Source organism: Neolamprologus multifasciatus, chromosome 7 (genome assembly GCF_963576455.1).
Source record: "Neolamprologus multifasciatus chromosome 7, fNeoMul1.2, whole genome shotgun sequence".
Lineage (NCBI taxonomy): Eukaryota > Metazoa > Chordata > Actinopteri > Cichliformes > Cichlidae > Neolamprologus > Neolamprologus multifasciatus.
The window spans coordinates 11146640-11169178 of NC_140445.1; the positions used below are offsets into that span (position 1 = coordinate 11146640).

A 22539-nucleotide genomic window follows, 5' to 3' on the forward strand; every position below is an offset into this window, starting at 1 on the left:
CCGTGGTATGTTTACAATGGGACTTCTGCTCCTGAACCTCTGCGCACAGCGTCTGCAGATCGGGGCTGTACGAAGTCACTTTCATCTTTACGCAGGACTGTAAGCTGTCATCTGTGAGGCGTGAGCGGTGTTTGTTTTTAACATAGTTCACGGTGGAGAACAGCTGCTGACATAATGTGGATCCGAAGATCCATAATTGGCCTACCTGGGGTTTAAAGTCTCGATAAATGCACGGCGTTTCGGCGGGTACACCGGCTTCCGCGAGTGTGACGCTTATTTTGAGCGATGAAAAAATAATAGAATATAATTTTATTTTTATATTTAAATATCACAATAATCTTCCAATTTAGAACTACAAGTTAAAAAAGAACTAACATAAATAAAATACACTTCAGCTAAATACTTCTAATTTATTTTCCCAAACCACGCAGAGCCGCACTATAAGGACTAATGCGGCTCCGGAGCCGCAGGTTGCCGACCCCTGATCTAGGGAATCTATGACCTAAGTAAACATACAACATTATGTTCATTTTGTGCATTTTGAGCATGCTTTTGTGTAAGCCTGTGTCATGGTTGATGTGTTTCTCGGTTATATCAGTCCTTAATCAGCCCATCTGGTTTTAAAACACTTAGTTCAGCTAGAGGCTTCAAAAGCAAAAATAATGGGTGGCATCACAGTAACTATGTATGTTAAGGACAGAGTGGAACATGCAGTGCAGGTTGGATTTGTATTTTGCCACAATTAAAACCATCTTTCTGTTTTTTCTTTGGACTCATTAGTAATTTTCCATCCTCTTCTGTCTTTGTCAGAGTCATATTTTTTATTTGATTAATTTACCTTAGTACCTAAACAAATTAAATAATTGGAACAAATAATTCTGTTTGTCATCAGGTTGACTAAACTTTTCTTATCTTTTTTAATCTTCCACGTAAAATTTTGTATTTTGTATTGTAATTTCTGTTTGTTTTTTTTTACTTCATTGTATGTTGGCAGAAACTGTCTGAAGACTTTGCCATGCATCAGCTTTATGACTGTAACTGGATTGTTGTGAACTGCTCTACTCCTGCAAACTACTTCCACGTTCTCCGCAGACAGATCCTGCTGCCTTTCAGGAAGCCTGTATGAGATATATACCAAAACATGCAAGATAAGAGTCAATTGAAATTATGAACATGTTCTATGCTCTGTCTTTAATCGCAGCTCATAGTACTAACTCCAAAGTCGCTGTTGCGCCACCCTGAGGTTAAGTCCAGCTTTGATGATATGCTCCCAGGTGAGTACAGATCAAAAAAGTGCAAAAGAACTTTTAAAATATTTGGTTATTTTCTGTTTTTATGATTTCTGTCATGCAGGCACACATTTTAGGCGTCTAATCACAGATAATGGGCATGCAGCCACCAACCCTGAGAAGGTGAAGAGACTAATTTTCTGCACCGGCAAGATTTACTATGAACTGACCCGGGAACGCAAGAACAGAGGCATGGAGGAAGCTATTGCTGTTGTACGCATCGAGCAGGTAATCAGTGTTTTGGTAAAACTGTTCAGAGTGTAAGTCTGTAAAAAGCTGAAACTGAGACTGTGGAGTCACTCGTTTAGTCTAATGTCAAGGCAATTTCACACTTCACATACTTCACTGCCGTACAGGTAAAACAATGGTGGCGTGGCCTTATAGTGTGCAGTATTTGTCTGCCTTAAGTCAATTACAGCACCTTGTTAGGCAACACCGCACAGACTTCCACACCAAAAGTAGCAGAAACTTGAGTGTTCATTCCAACCACATTGTGGCATCTTTCTTTTTTTGGCAGCTGTCACCATTCCCCTTTGATCTGGTGAAAGAAGAGGCTGATCACTATCCAAATGCAGATTTGGTTTGGTGTCAAGAAGAGCACAAAAACCATGGCTACTATGACTATGTCAAGCCCCGCATCAGCACCACCATCGGTCACACACGCCCCATCTGGTAAGTTTGACTTCAGCTGACTGTACACCTGAAGACAGGGCAGTATACCAGTCCATTTACCAATATGTTCACTATTGTTCATCTCCACATGTCTAAACCACCATGCTTGCCTCACTAACTTTGTCTTTAAACCCTCAATCTAAACTGTCCCTCTGATATATCTAATCGAGTCCATTCTGGTCTTTTTGGTTGTGTCCCAAACCATACATCATAACAAGTCTTACTAGTCTTGTAAAACTTCCCTTTCATTTGTGCTGCCATTCTTCTGTCACATATCATACCTGATTTATCGTCCTTCTGATATAATCATTTCTAATCCTGTTCAACTCTGCCTTTTGTTTTTGTTTTTTTAGTGCCACCCAACTATAAAACTTAGCAGGTCTGTCTGCCATCTATTAAACATTTCCTTTCATTCTTACTGCTATCCTTCTGTCATACATCACCCCTAACTCTTGCCTCCACTCACTGCACCCCACCTGCACTCCTATCTTCACCAGTCTTGTGGATTATAACTTGCTTTGGATGGTTGACCCCAGATATTTAAACTCATCCACCTTCACTGTTACACTTGTCTCTTTCTAATTCACACACATGTATTCTTCATGTACCTTCTTCTCCCCAGTGCATACCTCTGCAGACTCTCGTTCCCCTGCTACCTACTTTCACTACAGGCCATAATGTCAAACATCATAGTAGACACAGCCTGAACTCATCTGTCAACCTGTCCAAGACCAATACAAAAATGAAGGCGCTCAGTGCCAATCCCTGATGTAATCTCAGTCCCACCCTGAACCCATCTGCATCTTCTACCACACACCTCACCACTGTCTTGCATGTCCTGCACTTGCCTCACATATTTCTCTGCTATTCCTGACTTTGTAGTACAGTATCACATTTCCTCTTGGCACTTATATGCTTTATCTAGAGCTACAAAGACACAGTGCAACTCCTTTTGACCTTCACTCTTTTGTGGCACACTGCTGCTCACTGATAGTCACTGATAGTCACCTGTCTTTGTCTTCATGGTCATCAGTTTTTATTTATTTGCACATTTATCGAATGCTTTTTAAAAAAACAAAAAAACAAAACAAAAACATTCACACACACTATCAGTATACTTGGGCACATGGACAGGAGGATCCAGGGTTTGATCCCCTGACATTTTGACTGGTAAATGGATCATCCTACCACCTAAGCTACAGCCATCCTGCAGGACACATTGAATTGCATCATAAGCAGTGATATTATAGTAAACAGGAGTGAGAACTCCTACATCATTTAGAGGCCATGTCAGTACACAAACACACAGCAGACTTTTAATGTTGTGACTTTTAAATGTTGAATAAACTCACAGTCTCATTCCACTGTTCTTCACTCATATTTTGTGTTTAATTTACTCCCAAAAAGAGGTAAAGGCATCTGTAAACAAAAAAAGAAAAACCCGTAAACCAGGTTAAAGGTGATTGTTATTGGCAGTATTGTTCTTTTTTTTTTAATGTGTGTGTGTGTGTGTGTGTGTGTGTGTGTGTGTGTGTGTGTAGGTATGCTGGTCGCGAGGCTGCAGCAGCTCCAGCCACTGGAAACAAGCACACTCACAAGATGGAGCTGCAATATTTGCTGGACACAGCACTGAACTGAATCTACATTGATACTAAGGGCTGATGATCTCCCACCACTCTGGGATCTAGCCTATCTGCAGAGCTTCAGAGAATCCAGGCTGGCTTCACCATTTTCCAGAAATTTTACATCAGTGTGTTTTTACTTCAGTATTTTTACAGATTAGAATTGTAAACAGGTGTAATCTTAAATCACACAATGACTTTTAACACTATTACCAACTATTACAATCTCATGTTTACAGTGAAGGACGCCACTAGAGAAAACTCTTATGATATGCCTGTAATCCATCTGTGAATTTAGACAAATTACAGTTTTAAGACTGTACTATTTTATTTGCTTATATTCAGTCAGATAATTAATCCAGATAAAATCTTCAAATAATATTGATGTGTGGTATACTGTTTTGGGTCAAACAATCAGAAACATTCCCCAAAAGTTCTTCTGTTCATCTGGACCTAGTGTTTTCAGTGGGAGATACATTTCCTTTAGTGGAGCTAGTTTCAGTCGTTGTGCAAATGTACTGTTTATAAAATTGGGGAAACCTGCAGTCAGCTGAGACTGAAGAAGTCACTTGGATGAGTGACGAAATGTTTCTCCCACCAAAAACGCTACGTCCAGATGAACAGAATCAACCTTTGGAGATTTACAAAATCAGAAACATTAATGATGTTCATATTTTAAGGAAGAAAACAAACATCACGGGTCTGTGGTCCAGAAAAGTGCAGTCCCAAGTATAAAGAACTAACTTGTATTTTTATTATTATTATACATATTCTGTTTTCATTGTTCTCGGCAAATAAAGCTTTTTGAATAGTCCTGCTTTTGCTCTTCAATATTTCACAAATAGATCATTTACAATTTTGCACTTTTTCTTTTCTACATGTAATCAAGAAGTCTGTAACCAAAGATCTTCTAAATACTCAAGATCTCCCAATCATGCTCACGAGAAAGCCCCGAATAGAATTTGTAGATTAACCTAATTTTTCTTTTGGACACTTTCTTTATACTTTCACTTCTTTCTAAAGAGTAGAGATAAGAATTCACAATGAGTCACTTCAGAATGCAAGGAGCTGCCTCTTGATCACCGTCATCTTTACCCACCACAACCAGCATACATGGCATACAAGATGGCTCAGGTGCAATTGTAGTCCTGCAGCAACATTAATATGATGTTGCAGGATCAACACAGTACTATCACATACACCACATGGACAAACAGAGGCAAAAGAATGTAGTGGAGATGGAATGGAGTACTCTGAAAAATATATCCCAGTCTTATTGTGCAAATAGTGTTTTATTAAGGTAACTATCCATGTGTATTTTGTGTATTTGTTAACAAATGTATGCAGCATCTCAAATACTGAAAGTTTCTTTCAGTCTAGTATTAAATAAAATTCCACACAAACTGGCAATAAATTGTCATATAAGTAATTTAATGAGATTGCAAAATTACAAGAAATTTCAAGAATTATGTCTGCAGTTTTTGTATTTTATCTTCAGAATGTTTTCTGTCCACAGCTCCTGGTGTCTGGCAATGACCTCAAATGTAAATTTTAGCATAAAGCAGATTAAACCACTGTGCTAACTCTCAAAGCACACACCAAAATTATGCTATTTGGATGTTTGTTTTGTTCCTGGCTGCTACTGTATAGTTAATTATCATGTAAACAAAGCACTTCAAAATAATTGTCTTCTCAAAATGATTAAGTAGCTCAGTATTTTCTTCTGTTATAAAAAATACCCTCCAAGATTTTAGTGCAAATGTGGATACAAACTTCTTTACAGATGACTCTTGGAGTTTCTGTTTTTTTCGATGAAGTCAAACAGATTCACATGTGGATCACGGTGCTTGGCAGAGCTAAAGTCACGCAGATGTTTGTACAGTGTCCCTGTCAAAAAGGAATAAAAAGGTATATTAAAAAAATTAAAGAAACACCACTTTTTACAGCCAAATTCTGAAAAGTTATATCTTAAAAAATTGGCATTGAGCTCTAAATAATTAAAGAACATAGTTTCATTCTGATTATAAGGGTGTGGTTCTGGGAGAGGTAGAACAGAGGGCTATTGACTAAGTTTAGTTTACCTAGCTACTAATGTAACAGGTCAGTAAAGCCAACATGTGGCAGGCGTGTGGCCTCTGGCTCTGCTGCAATGGGGAGGGGGTGGGTGTTACGGTAAGCTCACAGGGCGGTGCCGGGAGGTCGGAGGGCACAGGTGAGAAGGATTACAATTAATGAACTCTGTCCCCCTTTTAGTTTCTGGAGTCAGGAAGGAGCGGTGTGTGGTGTGGGAAGAAGCTAGAAAGCTGCTGTGACCAACAATCGAAAGCTGTATGGGTCCTAATCACTTCACATGACACTAACAAAATACTATGTGCTTACTGTCAATGCAGAAAGTGAAGGCATTAAGGCAAGGCATTCAGACACAAGTTTGATCATCCTTTGAACTTTACGAAAAAAATTGAATCCTTCAAATAAAAATAACTGTCCAAGCTGTTAAAGGCATTCAAGAAGTAAGGAAAGGTCTCCATTTCCCTTATACTAAAGGCCAGTGTCTGCAGGTTTTCAGAAATACCGCTTTCAGTCAGACACCAGCTAACCCTTTTAAAGAAATTATTAAGTGTTCAGTAAATTAGCTGTAAAATATACAAGCTTTAAAGTAATGTGATGTTAGAAACTGGAGAAAAGAAAACTGCATGTCTTGGGAACACTCACCTACTGTAATCCCTTCTGCGAACATCAAGTCATATATGCGCTGTAGGCGTTGCTTCAGATTTTCATCCCCAAAGGTGAAGAAAGCCAAACTCCTCTTTGCCTTTGCTGCTGCCATCAGCTGGATCAGAGCTGCACATGAACAGATAAGAAATTACATACATTTATTTCATGTTGCACTGTGACAGACAGACTTCCCTTGATCCTAACCCTTCAACTGTTGTGATTCAGTGCTATATAAATGAAACTGAAGTGAACTGAATTGTCCTGTTTTCTGTCTAGACCAATAAGACATGATTACTCTGTTTGCTAAATATATCCTCTTAATCTGTGTTAATCTGTGTATGGTAAGTGTATTTCTGCCTGACAACAGGGTAATAAAGATGTGGTGAGACCCTGTATAAATAGATTTCCTCTGGTTCTGTGAATTCCTCATTACACTGCTATATGGACTAAATTCCTTCTTGTAAGAATAAAACTCTCCAGCAGCTGACTTTTTTAAAAATTTAATACACCATTAATTTCCACAACAAATGTTGCACTCAGTTTGTTCTTAACCATTTGTTTGGTTTGTAGAAATAGGTCACAATTATACATTTAATCAGCTGGCTTTCTTTGATGTCAGAAACTCCAAATCAAAGTGTAATCCTGCATATATGATCAAGCATATCACTTTAGTCCTTACACTAAACTCAGAGACCTTTGCACTAAACTAATGAATATAAAGAAGTTCACCTTTGAGTTGTGGGTCTCCCTTAAAGGCGCCACAGCCCCATTTTCCTGTAGCGATATCTGGGTTTTCATGCCCATCGTACCCTTTAAATCCACAGTAAGCCTTCAAAGATACATGAGATTAATTAATTTTAGATTGCAGTCATAAGCTTTACTATAACTTTTAAACAAGCAATACAAAAATGTCACAGATGAAAAGTAAAATATAAGTATGCAATTATTAAATAATTAAATTTGTATGTATACATGCCCACTCAGAGGGTTTGGACAAACCCACTCATTTTTTTTTTTTAATTTGTTTTTTTTTGTTTTTTGTTGTTTTGTTTTATAATCATGAGATTAGTTTTTCAGTTCTTTGTAGAATTGCATTCATGTCTCATTTCCTGTTTACAATACAGCATGGTTACACACAAAAAGTTGTGTGTAACACAAAAGTTCTGTTAAGGCACAGTTATTCACTTATTCACATCGTTTTTCCCAATTGCTGTTACGGCCCTGGCCTGGGGAGCTGATTTGGACTAAGCACACAATCTTGCCACCATGCACACTGCAGCAACTCTGTTTTGTTGTGAAATTTCCTCACAAGTTGAATTCTGCTCACATGCTCTTCAAACTAATATCCAACCTGTGGGACATAGGCACTGGTAACATTTAACATCTACGTTTTTATTTCTAGCTTTAAACTTATGATGCTGTTTGACATTCTCGTCACCTACACAACACTATTCACATTAAAGTGCTCATAAAAGACACTTAAAGCAAGACACGTGCTTCAATACCTAGGAGGAAGGGCATCTGGTGTAAAAAAAAAAAAGATCTGCCAAATCAGTTGAAATAGCTTTCAGCTAGTTGAAAGGTTGAAGATGAAGTTGAAAATTATTTACTTCAGAGAATTAGTTCATTAAAATTACCCCCCATAGAAACTACCACCCAGCAAATTAGAGTATAAAACCACATTAGCAATTTGTAGGAGATTGACTGAATCAGCCTTTCATAGTGGAACTACCACAAATCAGGGACACCTATAAGAAGAGAACTGCTGGGACCAAGACAAAAATTTAGACATTTAGCTATTTATTTAACCCTGGACTTTGATTTTGTGTGTCCAAACGTGAGACTTTTGTGTCCATCCACCAAGAGAATGTAATGGTGATGGATCTCTTGTGTCTAATAGGAGCACAGTGATGGAGTTCTGCAAAATAGGATCTGGGCATCACTATCTGCCAGTCGTAACCCAGCTGAAATGGTTTGAGATTATCCAATCCTACATTTATTGAACCAAAGGAACAATAAATAACACATAATAAACTTCACCTTGTTCAGTTCTCGGATAATATGTGTCATTCTGTACTGATCCACGCTGTGTCTGAAGTTCATAGCATCAATGGCCAGGATCTTTGTCTTACGCCGAAACCATTCATCCCTAAAAATCGGATCAAAATGCATCAGAAAACTCAATAAAAAGTTCTAAAAAAAAAAAAAGTTCTAAAGGCAAATAATGAATGACCCCCTCAGACCTTTCAGACTGATCTTTATAAGGACCTGCCCACTCAAAGGAGTCTCCAAAACCTGAATAGGAGCTGAACTGCTGTGAGCCTGAGAAACAGACGACAAAAGTTGTACATTAATAGAAATATTGATACACATTCATTTTTAGTAAATATATTTATCATGAATTTCTGTACTATATTCCTTTTCCCCATTTTTAATTTCCTAGAGCTATTTATTTTAGGATTATCTTTGTATTCGAGTGGAGGCACTTCCAATGTTTCTGTGTGTTTTTTATGTGTAATATCTTTACGTATGTTGGTAAATAGACTTCAGTGAACAGGGTTTACAAGTTGTTATATTTAAAATTGAAAAATTACTTGTTTACAACTATCTTTATAAATCTTTGTTATTATACTTACATTATAACCAATCCGGTCCTTTTTGTCCACTTAAAATATGTTTACAGAACTATTGTTATATTTGTTGCAATTTCCACTGTCCTCTTGGCCAGATTACTCTTAAAAAACATTTTAATGTCAACAAGATAAGTAAAACATATATAAAAGTCACTGCCAAAAACTGATTGCGGCTTCTACCTTGTCACAGGAATGTTGTTTGTGGCTCAAGATGATTTGATATCATTTATGAGGGATACATTTGACATATGTTTCACATATTATACACCAGCAAGTTATTTATAGCATTTTAAATCAGTTTTTGGCAGACAGTCACTTTTTAGACACAACACCAGCATCTCACAGATTCTGAAGCTGCAGGTTTTGTCACTTAGACCAAAATTGACTGAAACAGCAGAAGAAGATCAAAACTACACTTCACTTCCACCACAGCTGCATTATTCACTTGCTTATTACACACCAGTCTACCGCCGTGTACAGTGCTGCTGGTTTTTGTTGTTGTTGTTGTTTTGTTTTGTTTTTTCAAAATTGACCTCCGACAAGAAAACATTTTTGATCTTCTACAGAATATTTTTTAAGTTATAAAAAGCCAGGCCAGAAAAAATTCCTTCATGTTTTTCTGTGTTTTATCCTCAGTTACTTTGACACAACAAGCTGTGATGCTTATACCTTTGAAGTCTCATAATTGTAGCTGAAGAAGTAGAGCAGGTCATCTGCTGATTGGAAAGTTTGTGTTTCAATCCCTGGCTCCCCCAGTCTGCATGCCAAATATCCTTGGGTAAGATACTAACCCCAATGCTCCAATGCATCCATCAGAGTATGGATGTGTGTGAATGTTAGTTAAAAAGCACTGAAAAGAAATTAGTGCTGCTGTGAACGAGTGAATGTAGCATGTTGTATAAAGTGCTTTGAGTGCTCGAGGAGTAGAAAAGTGCTATAGGAATCAGTCCTTTCCATGTTTCTAACCAATATCTCATTTAAAAACATGAGGACTTACAGGTAAGCTTTAAATTTCTAGTTTATCAAATACCACTGAGCAGAACTTTAATTTAAATATGACCTCTCTTCCTCTTCTCCTGTCCTGTCTTTCTCAACTTTTTCCATGTATACAGACAAAAAGCTAGAGAGGTCCCAACACAGAGCTATGCTGCAATGCTATGATTTATTTGGTAACATGGTCCTAACTGAATTAGATTCTTTTTGTTGTTTTTTGATGATTATTTTAATTTCAAAATTGAAACATAATATATAATTGTTAATTTTATTTTCTTTATCCATCCTTACTTTTTTGTCTTAAATTCTTGTTATAGTTGATTTTTTAAAAAATAACCATTTATGTTTTCTGACACATGAGTGTAACATTCACTTATTAAAATAGCTATGAATTTCTTTTTTTTAAAGAAATCTTTATAGTAGAAAAGATGGAACCAGTTGTTATTTGATATTTTGGCTTCAAAAATGAACTTAATTAATCATTTTAATCATTCAGGCAATTTTTGTATGAAATCAGCCTAATTTTTGTGAGATGATTAATCCATTTATGAACAAACCTGTAATGATCAGACACTCATTGTCTTCAAGTTTCTCTGTGAAGAGGCGAGCTACAATCAGTTCTGGATTTATAATGAACAGGATCTCCTCCTGCAACAGACCAGAGCCCAGCACACCTCCACCTATCAAGCTGTTAGCGAAGTCTACCTGCACATAGACATACATAGACACACAAATAACCAAATCCCAAACAAAAAATATGAAACTGTAAATCATTATTCATGTGGGACAGTTCTTACCTGAAGCATGCCTTTACCTTCAAGCTCAATCTGACCTTCTGAGGTGATATGAAGTTTAGACAGATTCTCCTTACAGCTATCACATGAACAACAATATGATTTAGAGAAAATCAAGATAGCAAATCAAGGTGGTAACACAGCTGCTGCTTTACCACAGTAGATCTATCAATCTATCAGTTATTACCTTTCCCATGTGGGCATGTCTGTGTAGCTGAGGCACTCCCTCTCAAATGTCACCAGTCCTTTAGGTCGGGTACCTGCAATGACATTGATAAACACCCATGGACTCTTACTGAGATGTCTCAAAAACGGGCAGAATGGGAGGATTCAACTTACTTTTATCTGTAACTTCTTTAAAATAATGCATGATGGCCCTCAACTTTTCTATCTTCCTGTCTGACCAGTTTCCAAATAGACTGTATGGAGAATTATTATTAACAATTAATTAATTCTGGGCACACAGAATGAGAGACTACAGTGAAGGGATTTTTTTTTCAACCTGTTGAAGTTGATGCTGGGGTAACCAGAGTACTCTGCGTTGGCACTGGAGGTGTTACGGTGAGGGAAGGTGCAAAAAAAAGCATTGGCAAGTAGGCAGGATATCTGAACCTGAGCCAATGTGATGGCTGCACTCTGTCCCTTTCGTAGAAGCGGGATAGCCTGAGAACATGGAAACACATTTTGTCAGTCAGATTATTTATTTTCAGGAGAACTTAATTTTAGTTTTTCTCATTGAAAACTATTCTTTTTAGAATACAAATGTCCCTAATAATTAATAATTGTTTCAAGTTAATTGACATTAATTTGTCCAAAGGTGTCATGGTACTGAGTTAATTATATGAAGTGCTCTGCAGACCCACATATACATAACAGTTTAGTGTAACATTATAACGTTAACAACTAGCACCAACCAGGAATGCTGTCTGCTTTTGTTCATATTTATGTTCATTTTTATCATCATGCATACAACAAAAAGGCGTTAAAAGTAAACTTTTTTAAACCTTTTCACAGTAAGCTTTGCTGTTCTTCCATGTTGTTTTAGACAATCAGCAGTCTACCTACTTATAGTATAGGATGAAAAAGGTTCCTATTTTTACTGGAACCTTTTTGCCTTGAGGTGGCTGTTATTGTGATTTGGCACTATGTAAATAAAACTGAATTGAACTGTTATCTTGCAGAACTGCGCACAAATGTGTCTGTACTCTCTGTGTTGTCCCACAGTCCCTATATTAAGAGACTTTACACCCAGAGACTTCGCAAACCAGTGGACTACAGCCTACTTTTATATGTACTTTTGGAGTTGAAAAAATAAATATCTTTCAGATACTGAAAACATAAATGTGTCGGCTTTAGGTCTAAATAAGCATCCTGATCACAATCTAATTAAAGTCACCAAGGCATTCTTAATAGTCTATGTATCAGAGCCGCACGATTAGACACATTTTAATATAAGTCGCAATTTTGGCTTCCTACAACAGATGAATATGATTGAATGATACTGTAAATTTCTGAGGGGCCAGTGGAATACAAACCAAAAGCAAATCAAACACTGACCACACGCCTGCATGTTCTAATCACACACATGACAAGCACAGTTGACTTTAGTTTTCTTCTCGGAGATGTACTTTAAATGAGCACCTTGCTGATCTTCAAATGAATGAACTTAAATGTAAAGGCGAAAGTAATGTCCTAATGACTTTGTGTTAAGATTTTGCACATTTTAAAATTTTATGTATTCTTTGAATTTTTCTCCAAAAGAAACACTGAATTCAGGTGAACAAGGAGGAGCATTTTTATTTTAATTTAATAATTTGTACATTTGCAGGAATGCAGCAAAGCATTAATGTTGCATTGTTTAAATGACAGCACACCAAAAAGATTTTTGTCAATAAAATCAATGAATAATGATGATAACTTGAAGACTAGATGTAAGTGCAGGAGGCACAAAACCAGAGATGTTTATAGATAGATGCTTTTTAACCGCTTCCACCAACACCAGGTGCTTATTTCTTCATTCCTTTTCAGCATATTGTCACTCATGTAGTCTGAGAAGAAACTAGGGTCCTACACCTTTTGCGCCCTAAGAAATATATTTGATTTCTGTTTAATTTAAAGAACCTTCCTTTTAGTGACATTTCAAGATAGTGACTCAGTATTTGGGGCTACTTCAAAGAGACTTGGAGCATTTTCAACTGTTCAAGTTTCAATTTTACAATTTTTGGCAATTCATTGCTTATATGAAAATGCTATTCTCTTGATTTTAAGTTGTACGTTTTTTGGAGGGTTTTGTATTTCTTAGATTTTCCAAGAAGATAATTTATTTCAATAGTCAACACAATATTACTTGTAGAAGATAATTTGAAATTATACCTTTTTCACAAAGTTAGGGAGTTTCAAGGCCAATTCAGCAATCTTTGGAAACAGTGTCTTGTAGTAGTTTTCTGTATCTGGGGTAATCTGAAAAGAAAATATGTTATTGCTTATTATCGCTCATTTAAATAGTCAAGTCACAAAACTAATAATTCAATTACCAAATGTGGGCATTCACCTGATCCAATCTGTGGAGGGCATCAAATGACCACTGATCTTTATATTTGGGGTTATACTTGATGATAGCTTCCTGATGAGAGAAGTTTTAAGACCACCTAATATGCTTATATAACAGTCATAGACATTCACATTAAGCATGGTCAAAGAATAGCACCCGTTTAACTTTTCATGTGTCCTTGGGAACAAATTTCACATTATCAGTGTAAAAATGAACAATGATTAAATGTCCACTCTTGCCAACATACCTCTACATCTTTGACACTGGCTGTTTTCTTACTGGCCAGAGATTTCAGCTTTTTGGATATCACATCCCACCTTGACTTCTGATTTGCTACCTGAAATGACAATGACATTTATGTGCTCTGTTCCATTTGAGACAACATATAAAATCTGTATTACTTTTATATAAGCCTAAGTGAAATACAATTAAAACATATTTAAAATGTGCTTCATGTTAGTCTCTGTCAGTGGGGGTAAAGTTGTAAAACTAGCACACAACTGGAGACTATGAGTCATAGTCCTGGGCTCCTGGGCAATTTCGGGCAGGGATAGCTCAGTAGGTAGAGTGGTGGCGGCCCCATGATTGGCAGGTCGGGGGTTTGAATCCACTGAACAGCCAAACTGAGGTTATTGTATCCTAAGCAAGATACCGTCCCCGGGCACCCAGTTGCTGTCCACTGCTTCACTGAGTGAATGGGTTAAATGCAGAGAGGAATTTCCCCACGGGGATCAATGAAGTATATATTATTAAATCATCACAATAGTTGCCTCATTCTGCTTTATGTTGTAAGATAAAGACTTTACAATTGCAAAGAGAAACCCAACAAAGATATGACCCCTGTGAGCAAGCACTTGGGAAAGTAAAAATTCCCTTTTAACAGGAAGAAACATCTGGCAGAACCAGGGTCAGGGAGGGCAGCCTTCTGCCGCAACCGTGTGGGGTTAAGGGAAGGGAGATGGGGCAAAAAACACAAGTGAAGAGAGCATATTGAGAAGATGGGAACAAGTACTTTGAGAAGCTGATGAATGCAGAATGCAAAGGAGAATAGAAGGGGACAGTTAGTGAATTAGGTGGAGCACTGTGAATGAAGTAAATAGAAAAAAACTGGAATCAAAGGGATATGAAAAGATTATAAAAGATTATTTTTAAAAAAGTAAGGAAACAAGCAGAGGACAAGGACCACATGATCTGTCAGCCCCAGATGAGAAATTCACTGCAATAAAAAATTAAAAATCCAGACTTTCCAGGATCCATGAGATAGTGCCAAGAACTTATACTGTAAGTGATGACATCCAGCAATGGTAAATGGTCTGTATTTGTATAGCGCTTTACTAGTCCCTAAGGACCCCAAAGCGCTTTACACATCCAGTCATCCACCCATTCACACACTGGTGATGGTAGGGCTGTTCGATATAACGATATATATCGGATGACGATATAAAAACGTCTATTGTTTCATTTTACACTATCGTTTGTTTTGTGGTGTCGCAAAATAAACTGTTTACGGCAATATTTTTTCATCGTTTTGATGGTCACTGTAGTGGCTATATTAATTTCTTAAAGTTCTCTCTTTCTCTTCTATTTTATATAACCACACCACGGACAGACAAGCGCCTGTTTTTATGCTTTGTGGTGTCCGCTCGTGCCACATAAACCTTTCACAATAAAGCTCAAGATCCTGTTGAGACTTTTCAAAATAAACTGAATGACGTGAAAGAGCAGATTATTTACGGATGAGAATTTAAAAAAGAGCCGCCAGGTGCTAAAAAATAAACCTTAGACTCAAACGTTAGAACAGGCTTTTCCCGCAGCACGCCGTGTAATAAATACTCACAAAGAAAACAGCGGCCTTTACAACTTATGTCTAAAAATGTATAATTTCATGCATCGGTTAAAATACTCGACTCCAGCTACATGACGCGCAGCTGGAAACACTTCCCACAAGACGAGCTGCCCGAGATTCACAGAAAATGTTACATTTTTGTGATTTAAATCATTATCGGACGATAGAATTCTTATATTAGGATATGAGATTTTGGTCATATCGCACAGCCCTAGGTGATGGCAAGCTACATTGCAGCCACAGGCACCCTGGGGAGCACTGACCGAGGCGAGGCTGCCGGACATTGGCGCCACCGGGCCCTCTGACCACCACCAGTAGGCAACAGGTGAAGTGTCTTGCACAAGGACACAACGACCAAGACTGTCCAAGCAGGGGCTTGAACCAGCAACCTTCCGATTACAAGGCGAACTCCCAACTCTTGAGCCACAATCGCCCGATAGCCGCAATCGCCCGTTGATAGAATGACAGAACTCATTTTTAATGAACCATTTGAAAGATATTTAAGATGAGATGAGAGATAATGGAATATGTTTAAATTAACAGGCCACGGCTGCAGAGATGTACATGTTGTACTGCTGTCCACCTTGCTGAGGACACAGCTGTCTCTAAAAATGAAACTGTTGATTTACCAGTCGATCTACGTCCCTCTCCTCACTTGTGGGCATAAACTGTGAGTAGTGACCGAAAGAATGAGATCATGGACACTAGCGACTAGTGACAGTTATTTTAATAAATATATTTTAGTACCCTGTGGCTTGCTCATTAGTTTGAATTACTACTGTGTGAACAACATGCACGGCACTGTACATCAACACTAACTTCTTGCAGTCTTCTTATCTGGCTTTTCTCTAGCTACCTAGATAATACACCTCTTGCAACCTACACAAAGCAATTCTTAGCCTCCAGTGGCTCTTGAATGCCTAAAAACCTGTATAACATGTCTCGCAGGTTTGAAAAACCTCAGACAGTGAACTTATCTCTGTGCCTGTCCTGCTAGACCTCAGTGCTGCATTTGATACTGCTGACAGTAATATTTTATTACAGCGATTAGAGCATGCTGTTGGTATTAAATTAATGGTCTGCAGTGGTTTGAATCATATATATCTAATAGACTTCAGTTTGTTCATGTAAATGGAGAGTCTTCTTCACACACTAAGGTTAATTATGGAGTTTCAGTGCTAGGACCAGTTCTGTTTATTTTGTAAATGGTACACTTAGGCAGTATCCTTAGAACGCAAAGCAAACATTTTCACATCTATGCAGATGACACCCAACTTTATCTGAAGTCATATAACACACACCAATTGCAGGAATGTCTTAAAGACATAAAGACCTGGATGACCTCTAATTTTCTGTTTCTAAATTCTGATAAAACTGAGGTTATTGTATTCGGCCCAAAAAGTCTTAGAAATATGGTATCTAACCAGATCCTTACTCTGGATGGCATTTGCTTGCCCTGCAGAAACACTGTGTGGAATCTTGGCGTCATTGTTTTTTTGTTGTTGTTTTGTTTTTTACCAGGATATGTCCTTCAATGCACATATTAAACAAATATGCAGGACTTCTTTCTTTCATTTGCACAATATCTCTATAACATCCTGTCTCAGTGATGCTGAAAAACGTCATACATATATTACTTCTGGCCTGGACTGCTGTAATTCATTAGTATCATGTCACAAAAACTCCCTGAACAGCCCTTAGTTGCTCCAAAACGCTACAGCAAGAGTACTGACAGGGACTAGAAAGAGAGAGCATATTTCTCCTATACTAGCTTCTCTTCATCTTCTCTTCTTCCCTGTTAATCCAGCATTGAATTTAAAATCCTTCTCCTAACATGCAAGGTCTTGAATAATCAGGTTGCATCTTATCTTAAAGAACTTATAGTACTGTATCACCCCATTAGAGTGCATTGCTTTCAGACAGCTGGTCAACTTGGCTCCTAAAATATCAGAAAGTAGAATGGGAGGCAGAACCTTGAATCTTTCAGGCCCCTCCTCTGTGGACCCAGCTTCCAGTTCCAGTCCAGAGCTCTACTTTTAAGATTGGGCTTAAATGGGCTTGCTGTGTGGCAGGCAGAGCAGGATCCAAATGTAAAACTCTTCTTGTAAAACACATCTGCTCATAGTCTTGAATCACAGGCTTGTGTCTTAAATTGACTTAATGTTGCTATTAATGGCAGTTTAATTTTCTGAGGTTTTTATTTCTTTTAGTCATTTTGAGTTCTGGTTTGTGACAGCCACTAAACTTTACATGGTTACTTAATTAATTCTCCTGAATAATAAGTGAATCATTTTGCAATGAGGAAGCCATACTTGCCTGTGAACAAGGCATCTTCACAAAGTCGCTGTGCCATAGATCTCTCCCTTTCCGAGGTAAAAATTCCCATTGAGAGTTGAAAGTATCCACCTGAAAGATAAAAAGTATAATTTCAAGAACACAACCAATACCTCTTTTCCAATAAATCATTCAATGGTTCTCCGTGGTTCTTTGGCCATGGGGACTCTGTCTGGAGCCTCCCTCTTCCTTCTGCAGGGATGGGCATGCAGTTATCATCATGACATCTGGCCTCAGGTCTTCACTGCTCTTGAGGGGCTGTGGACAGTGGGTCTCCTGGGCCTTTCTCTGTCTGCCTCTAACTTCCAGAGGACATTGTTGCAGTTTCTCATCAATTATGTTTTATGACTAACACACATGCAGAGACACTCATGGTCTCATACAAACAACATAGCAAGATTTTATTTTTGTGTATCAGTTTTTTTAACATTTTGTTACGCATGCAGTAGTTGGTGACCAATTGTGATTTTTCCTTTATTTCTATGTTTATGTCTTTGCATCCTTTGTTCTCTTTATGGTAAATGGACTAGTTCTTATAAAGAATTCAAAGCGCTTTATACAACATGCCTCACTCACACAAACACTTTTTTCTATCTGGCATTCATGTATATTTATTCTTTACCTGCATTAGAGAGCAACTTGGGGTTATTGTTGTGATCAAGGTTATTTGGTATGCAGACTGGAGGGGCCAGGGATCAAACCACCAACCTTCCAATTTGTAGATAACCTTCTCTACCTCCTGAGTTAAAGTTTTCCAGTATCACTTTGCCTTTGTCTTTGCAAATTTGTACCTGCCCACCTATCAGCTCTGGCACTGTAAAACTACATCAATACTAATAGGAATTAATAAATAAATAAATGAGTTGGTCTTACATCTATGAGGACTGTGTGTCTCTTGTCGAATCTTAGGGGACCCAGCTTCATGTCTCCATGTTGAAGTCGCTTCATATCCTTCAGCTGACAGCAAGATGAAGTCTGTTCCATCTGTTGAAGGAACTCAGACCACTCTGCTTGTCCGTCTTTTACATTCTCTGCCCTGCAAATTCCTGAAGAGGATGGCAAGAAGCTGTCTTGATTCGCGCTATCATTGCTGTGCTGTTCTTTTTCATGCTTTTCTTTCTCCTTTTGAGGATTTTGCTGTGTATCATGCTGGAGGGCTTCCTTCATCTGAGAGCTGTCATTGTGTTTGTGGCTCTTCATGTCTGGGATATTTAAAGACAAGACATGACATCAGGATATCAAGAAGAACTTTTGTTTTAACTCAAGGACTGAAGAAAAAAAAGATCCCGGATAAGTACTTTGAAGAAACAGGCACCAAATACTTGTCCAACACCTAGTTGGTAAAATCACAAACCCTACATGATTAGACACACTATCATGTCCCTATTTAAAGAAAGAAACACAGAAAGAAAGAAAGACAGAAGAAAAAAAACATTACTAGAAATTTGTGTGCAGATTAGTCTTTAGGTTCAATGAAACACTAAACCATCCATCCATCGGCTTCCACTTATCCTTTTCAGGGTTGCGGGGGGGGGGGGGGGGGGGGGGCCTGGAGCCTAACCCAGCTGTCTCAGGGCGAGAGGCAGGGTACACCCTGGATAGGTCACCAGTCACAGGGCTAACACATATACACAGACCACCATTCTCACTCACATTCACTCCCACATTCACACCAAAACATTAACATTAACTATTAAACATTCTTTTAAAATGATATCCACTGACTTTGTTTTCTCCTGCCATATAGATTTACTGTTTTAACCTACATAAAGGTACATTTAACTCTATGTTGAATCCATCTAATTCTGCATTGTACTCAAGTCCTGACAGAATGACATGATCCAACAGCGTGGGTGCTGCTGGGTGGTAAGCTGTAGAAGGACTTTCTGAGATTGTCTAAAATTTTTAAAAATGACATTGTTATATCAGTGAGATTTGTTCTGACATGAAGGCTATTCTCATCATGCATCTTTGATTGCTTTACTATTCAAACATCTCTGATATTTTTGATTGAATATACCACATGGAAATGTTTAAAGAGATAAAGAAATCACAGCTTGCCCATTCTTCCCGTGCCACACACAGCTCAACCTTTATCTCCAGCTCTTCATCCTCAGTGCTGCAGTCGCTCTCAAGACACTATGCCATAACTGTCCTGCTCGACAGCTGCACCACCTCAAACTGAGGCTTCAGTGATAACTGGGAGATGGCTTAGCCTTTCAAGGCCATCCACCTACTGGACTTATGACCAGTAAGTGGACCCCATGCTCCCTGCGGTGGACTCAGCCATGATCCTTCTTACTGGACCTGGGACTGCCTGAGTGTGAGTGTTCTCTGCCGACACCACCCAGCTTTCGAACCCTGGCACTGCTCCTGACTGGCTAGTCTGAGATTACACTACCAGGGGATGCTGTCGGCTCCACCCTGGGTCCAGCATTCTTCCTCGCTGCTCCAATTCCTACACTTTTTTTATACAAAATTATGATTCTCCCTTGCCTTGTTCTTGGTCCCCTCATGCCACACATAGACAACTCACTGCCACGGCAATCCCCAAGCCCGTGTGGCCAGTGGGAGTCCTTGGTGTTAAGGTTTGTGTACAGTATCAGTGTATTTAAAATACTGGCGTACAGAGACTTTGAAATCGTAATATGATCATAGAATTGTTTGAATGTTTTGTTAGGTAAGGACTTAGGCTAAAGATCACATGTCAGCTGTCTGACAGTCAGCATAGAAAAAAGCATGGACAGACTATGCGGGAAGATTGCACTCTAGACTGCAAAGCAATAATCTTCAAAATGGTAGAGATTATATATTGGTGAAACCAATAATCCCATGTTCTTCAGTCTAAGTAACAATACTACAATGAAATTACATATAGCCAGACATAGGTTTATCTAAGTGTTAATATTCTACAAGGCCTGTAGTGAAAATGATTGAAAAGCAGCCAATATTCATAGAAAAACTTTGAAAGACTGTCAAAGCCTGGAGATCTGTTGCTCAAGACCAATTTAAAAAAAACAATACAAGAAAGACTCGGTCCTCAGAAGCAAAATATTGTAATGATCTAATCATTAAAATGTTTTTTGAGGGTATACTGTTCAATTTAAGTGGCCTCCAGCCTACTAATACATGTTCTTGGTCATGGATATTGGAGTGGATCCTTTCCTGCTGTGATTTCCACAGTTGAGCTTTCGTACCTGTGGTGTGCATTTTTCTCTTTGAGTAACCAGTAATCAATGTGCAGTTTGCAGGGAGCCCCTGCAAACTGCACATTGCTTACTGAAGGACAGGTTGAATTCCTAATAAGGATTTATATATATATATATATATATACATATAAATTCGAATGAATTTTATTCCAAGTAAATATCATTGTTTTAAAGTGTCTTGATGCATTCTCAATCATCCAGGAAAGTAAATCTCCAAAAGCTGATTCTGTTCATCTGGACGTAACGTTTTGTCCAGATGAACAGAATCAGCTTTTGGAGATTGTTTTAAAGTATCAGGTTGCTTGATCGTCCTTGTCCTCTGCACACTTGACCAGATCTATTTAACAAAAGGTGCAGCCATTAGTACCCCTCTTTCTGCGGCACTGTTCAAAATAATGCATGCTGTTGCAACATGCCTTGTGCTATTGTGCAGACTAACTCTGTCTGCTTAGGGAGGCCAAATACAGCGATTACTCTTTCCATGAGAAGGTAGTTGGGCTAGTTTGTTTCCAAACTGCTACACCGCTGGAAAAGTGTGGATAATAGAAACGGAAACGCTCTTGATCTCACGCGATTGGCTCCGAACTATTGATCTCATGTTCACTTTTTAAACTACGTATCCTCATAAATCATAATTCACACTCACAATTTAGCAGAAAGAAGTTCAGAATGAAACAATTTAACACTAAGAAAACCCCAGGGCTGCCTGGGGGGACATTAGGAAGCAGCTTAAGAACCTGTGTATGTAGTTTAGGGTAAGTATTGTCATTTACAGTCAAGACTGTGAGGCTATTGGTTGCAGTCTGTAAAAAACAGTGTTTAAAAGCAAAACTAGCGACGTTCAAATCATATAGGCTACAAGACGAATATGCGAGGGTTAAAGGCTGAAGTCCTGCCATTACACACGGAACCCACTCACCTTTCAACGCAGACTTCTCCGAAGGTGTTCACATTTAATGTATTTTAACTGCAATGTTAACTGTTGGTTTTATGGGTTTAAAAACAGTCGTCACCAAACCAGACACACTCAGCGTATGTGCCTTTTAGTTCACTTTCACTTTGACACGAAAACGAAAGTAAGGTTCAGGGAGCAGCTATTGGTTAAACTGCTACTACTTTCATTACTCGAGAAACGGCCGATGGTCAGTTTGTAACACAATGCATATTTTGAATACTTTGCTATTATAAGGTACAGTATTACCGTGTTCACTGACTTAAAAATTATTACGGAGTTAACATGGAACTAGTTCCCTAATGTTTTAATGATTGTACTGTAGCGTATAACTCCAAATGTAAAACAAAAGGATGAAATGAGCTTAAACCCTCCCCTGATGATCCTGCCACAAGATCGTGTTGGTGTGTGTTATCTGAAAGCCGGATAACACACGCCAATTAGTCAAACAATAAGAATTTCTTAAAGACATGAAGACCTGGATGACCTGCTTTAGTGGGGTCACATTAATCAGTGATTCTAAATTGACCTATAGGCAATTTAAGAATTCTGTCTATTTGTGTTGGCCTTGTGGTCCAGCCAATCATGCATTCCAGATACAAGAATCCATTTGAACTAGCCACTCAGCAGTCTAAAAACAACACACACTTACACACCTTGGAGGGAGGAGAGAGAAAAAAAACACACTCTGATGGAAGAAGCCAAACATAAAAACAACAGACATTGATTTTTGATCATAACAGCATGTTAAGCATGTAAACATGTTACTTATTTAGGAGGCTACAGTGTCCAATTAACATATATTATATATGACCATGTGATAGGATGTTAGGTTGATGTTAGGTTATGTTTGTTGGCAACAAATTTTATAGTGTTGAAAAGCCTGTTTGTTTACCTTGAAATGATGCCACATTTGTAAAGAAAATGCA

At 38.2% G+C, this 22539-nt stretch overlaps 2 protein-coding genes across 6 annotated transcripts in view; one reads left to right on the forward strand and one right to left on the reverse strand.

Annotated features, from left to right (window-relative positions):
* The window catches only part of ogdhb (oxoglutarate dehydrogenase b), a 23644-nt gene extending 20003 nt beyond the window's left edge, over window positions 1-3641 (forward strand). The window contains exons 19-24 of one of the 2 annotated variants that reach the window (XM_085165295.1): window positions 995-1120; window positions 1202-1274; window positions 1354-1517; window positions 1807-1961; window positions 2315-2340; window positions 3503-3592. In XM_085165295.1, the coding sequence (XP_085021421.1) occupies window positions 995-1120; window positions 1202-1274; window positions 1354-1517; window positions 1807-1961; window positions 2315-2330 (534 nt within the window). In that variant the 3' untranslated portion in view covers window positions 2331-2340; window positions 3503-3592. Of the gene's footprint in view, window positions 1-994; window positions 1121-1201; window positions 1275-1353; window positions 1518-1806; window positions 1962-2314; window positions 2341-3502 lie in introns of both variants that reach the window. The other variant, XM_085165294.1, reaches the window with a different exon arrangement.
* pargl (poly (ADP-ribose) glycohydrolase, like) lies at window positions 3478-21731 on the reverse strand. 4 transcript variants are annotated; one of them, XM_085165299.1, is made up of 16 exons: window positions 21578-21731; window positions 18323-18495; window positions 17432-17521; window positions 13517-13606; window positions 13270-13341; window positions 13092-13178; window positions 11221-11381; window positions 11058-11137; window positions 10906-10978; window positions 10722-10797; window positions 10482-10629; window positions 8542-8620; window positions 8339-8447; window positions 7028-7127; window positions 6296-6424; window positions 3478-5470 (listed from the first exon to the last, which is right to left on the reverse strand). In XM_085165299.1, the coding sequence occupies exons 2-16, from the start codon at window positions 18431-18433 to the stop codon at window positions 5361-5363; spliced, it is 1515 nt and encodes a 504-aa protein (XP_085021425.1). In that variant the 5' UTR covers window positions 18434-18495; window positions 21578-21731; the 3' UTR covers window positions 3478-5360. The 4 variants fall into 4 exon arrangements, with proteins under 4 accessions (XP_085021425.1, XP_085021422.1, XP_085021423.1 ...); XM_085165296.1 differs by having other exon boundaries at window positions 18323-18651; XM_085165297.1 differs by having other exon boundaries at window positions 13517-13602; window positions 17428-17521; window positions 18323-18651.
* Between the last annotated feature and the right edge of the window lie 808 nt (window positions 21732-22539).

Excerpts from the sequence above, each read along its gene's own strand:
- pargl (XM_085165296.1), bottom strand. The coding sequence starts at position 18,649 with ATGAAGAGCCACAAACACAATGACAGCTCTCAGATGAAGGAAGCCCTC. Across the intron at positions 10,630-10,721 it reads AAGGTAAAGGCATGCTTCAG|GTAGACTTCGCTAACAGCTT; the intron begins GTAAGAACTGTC and ends GTCTATGTGCAG. Across the intron at positions 8,621-10,481 it reads TGAGTGTCTGATCATTACAG|GCTCACAGCAGTTCAGCTCC; the intron begins GTTTGTTCATAA and ends TCTGTTTCTCAG.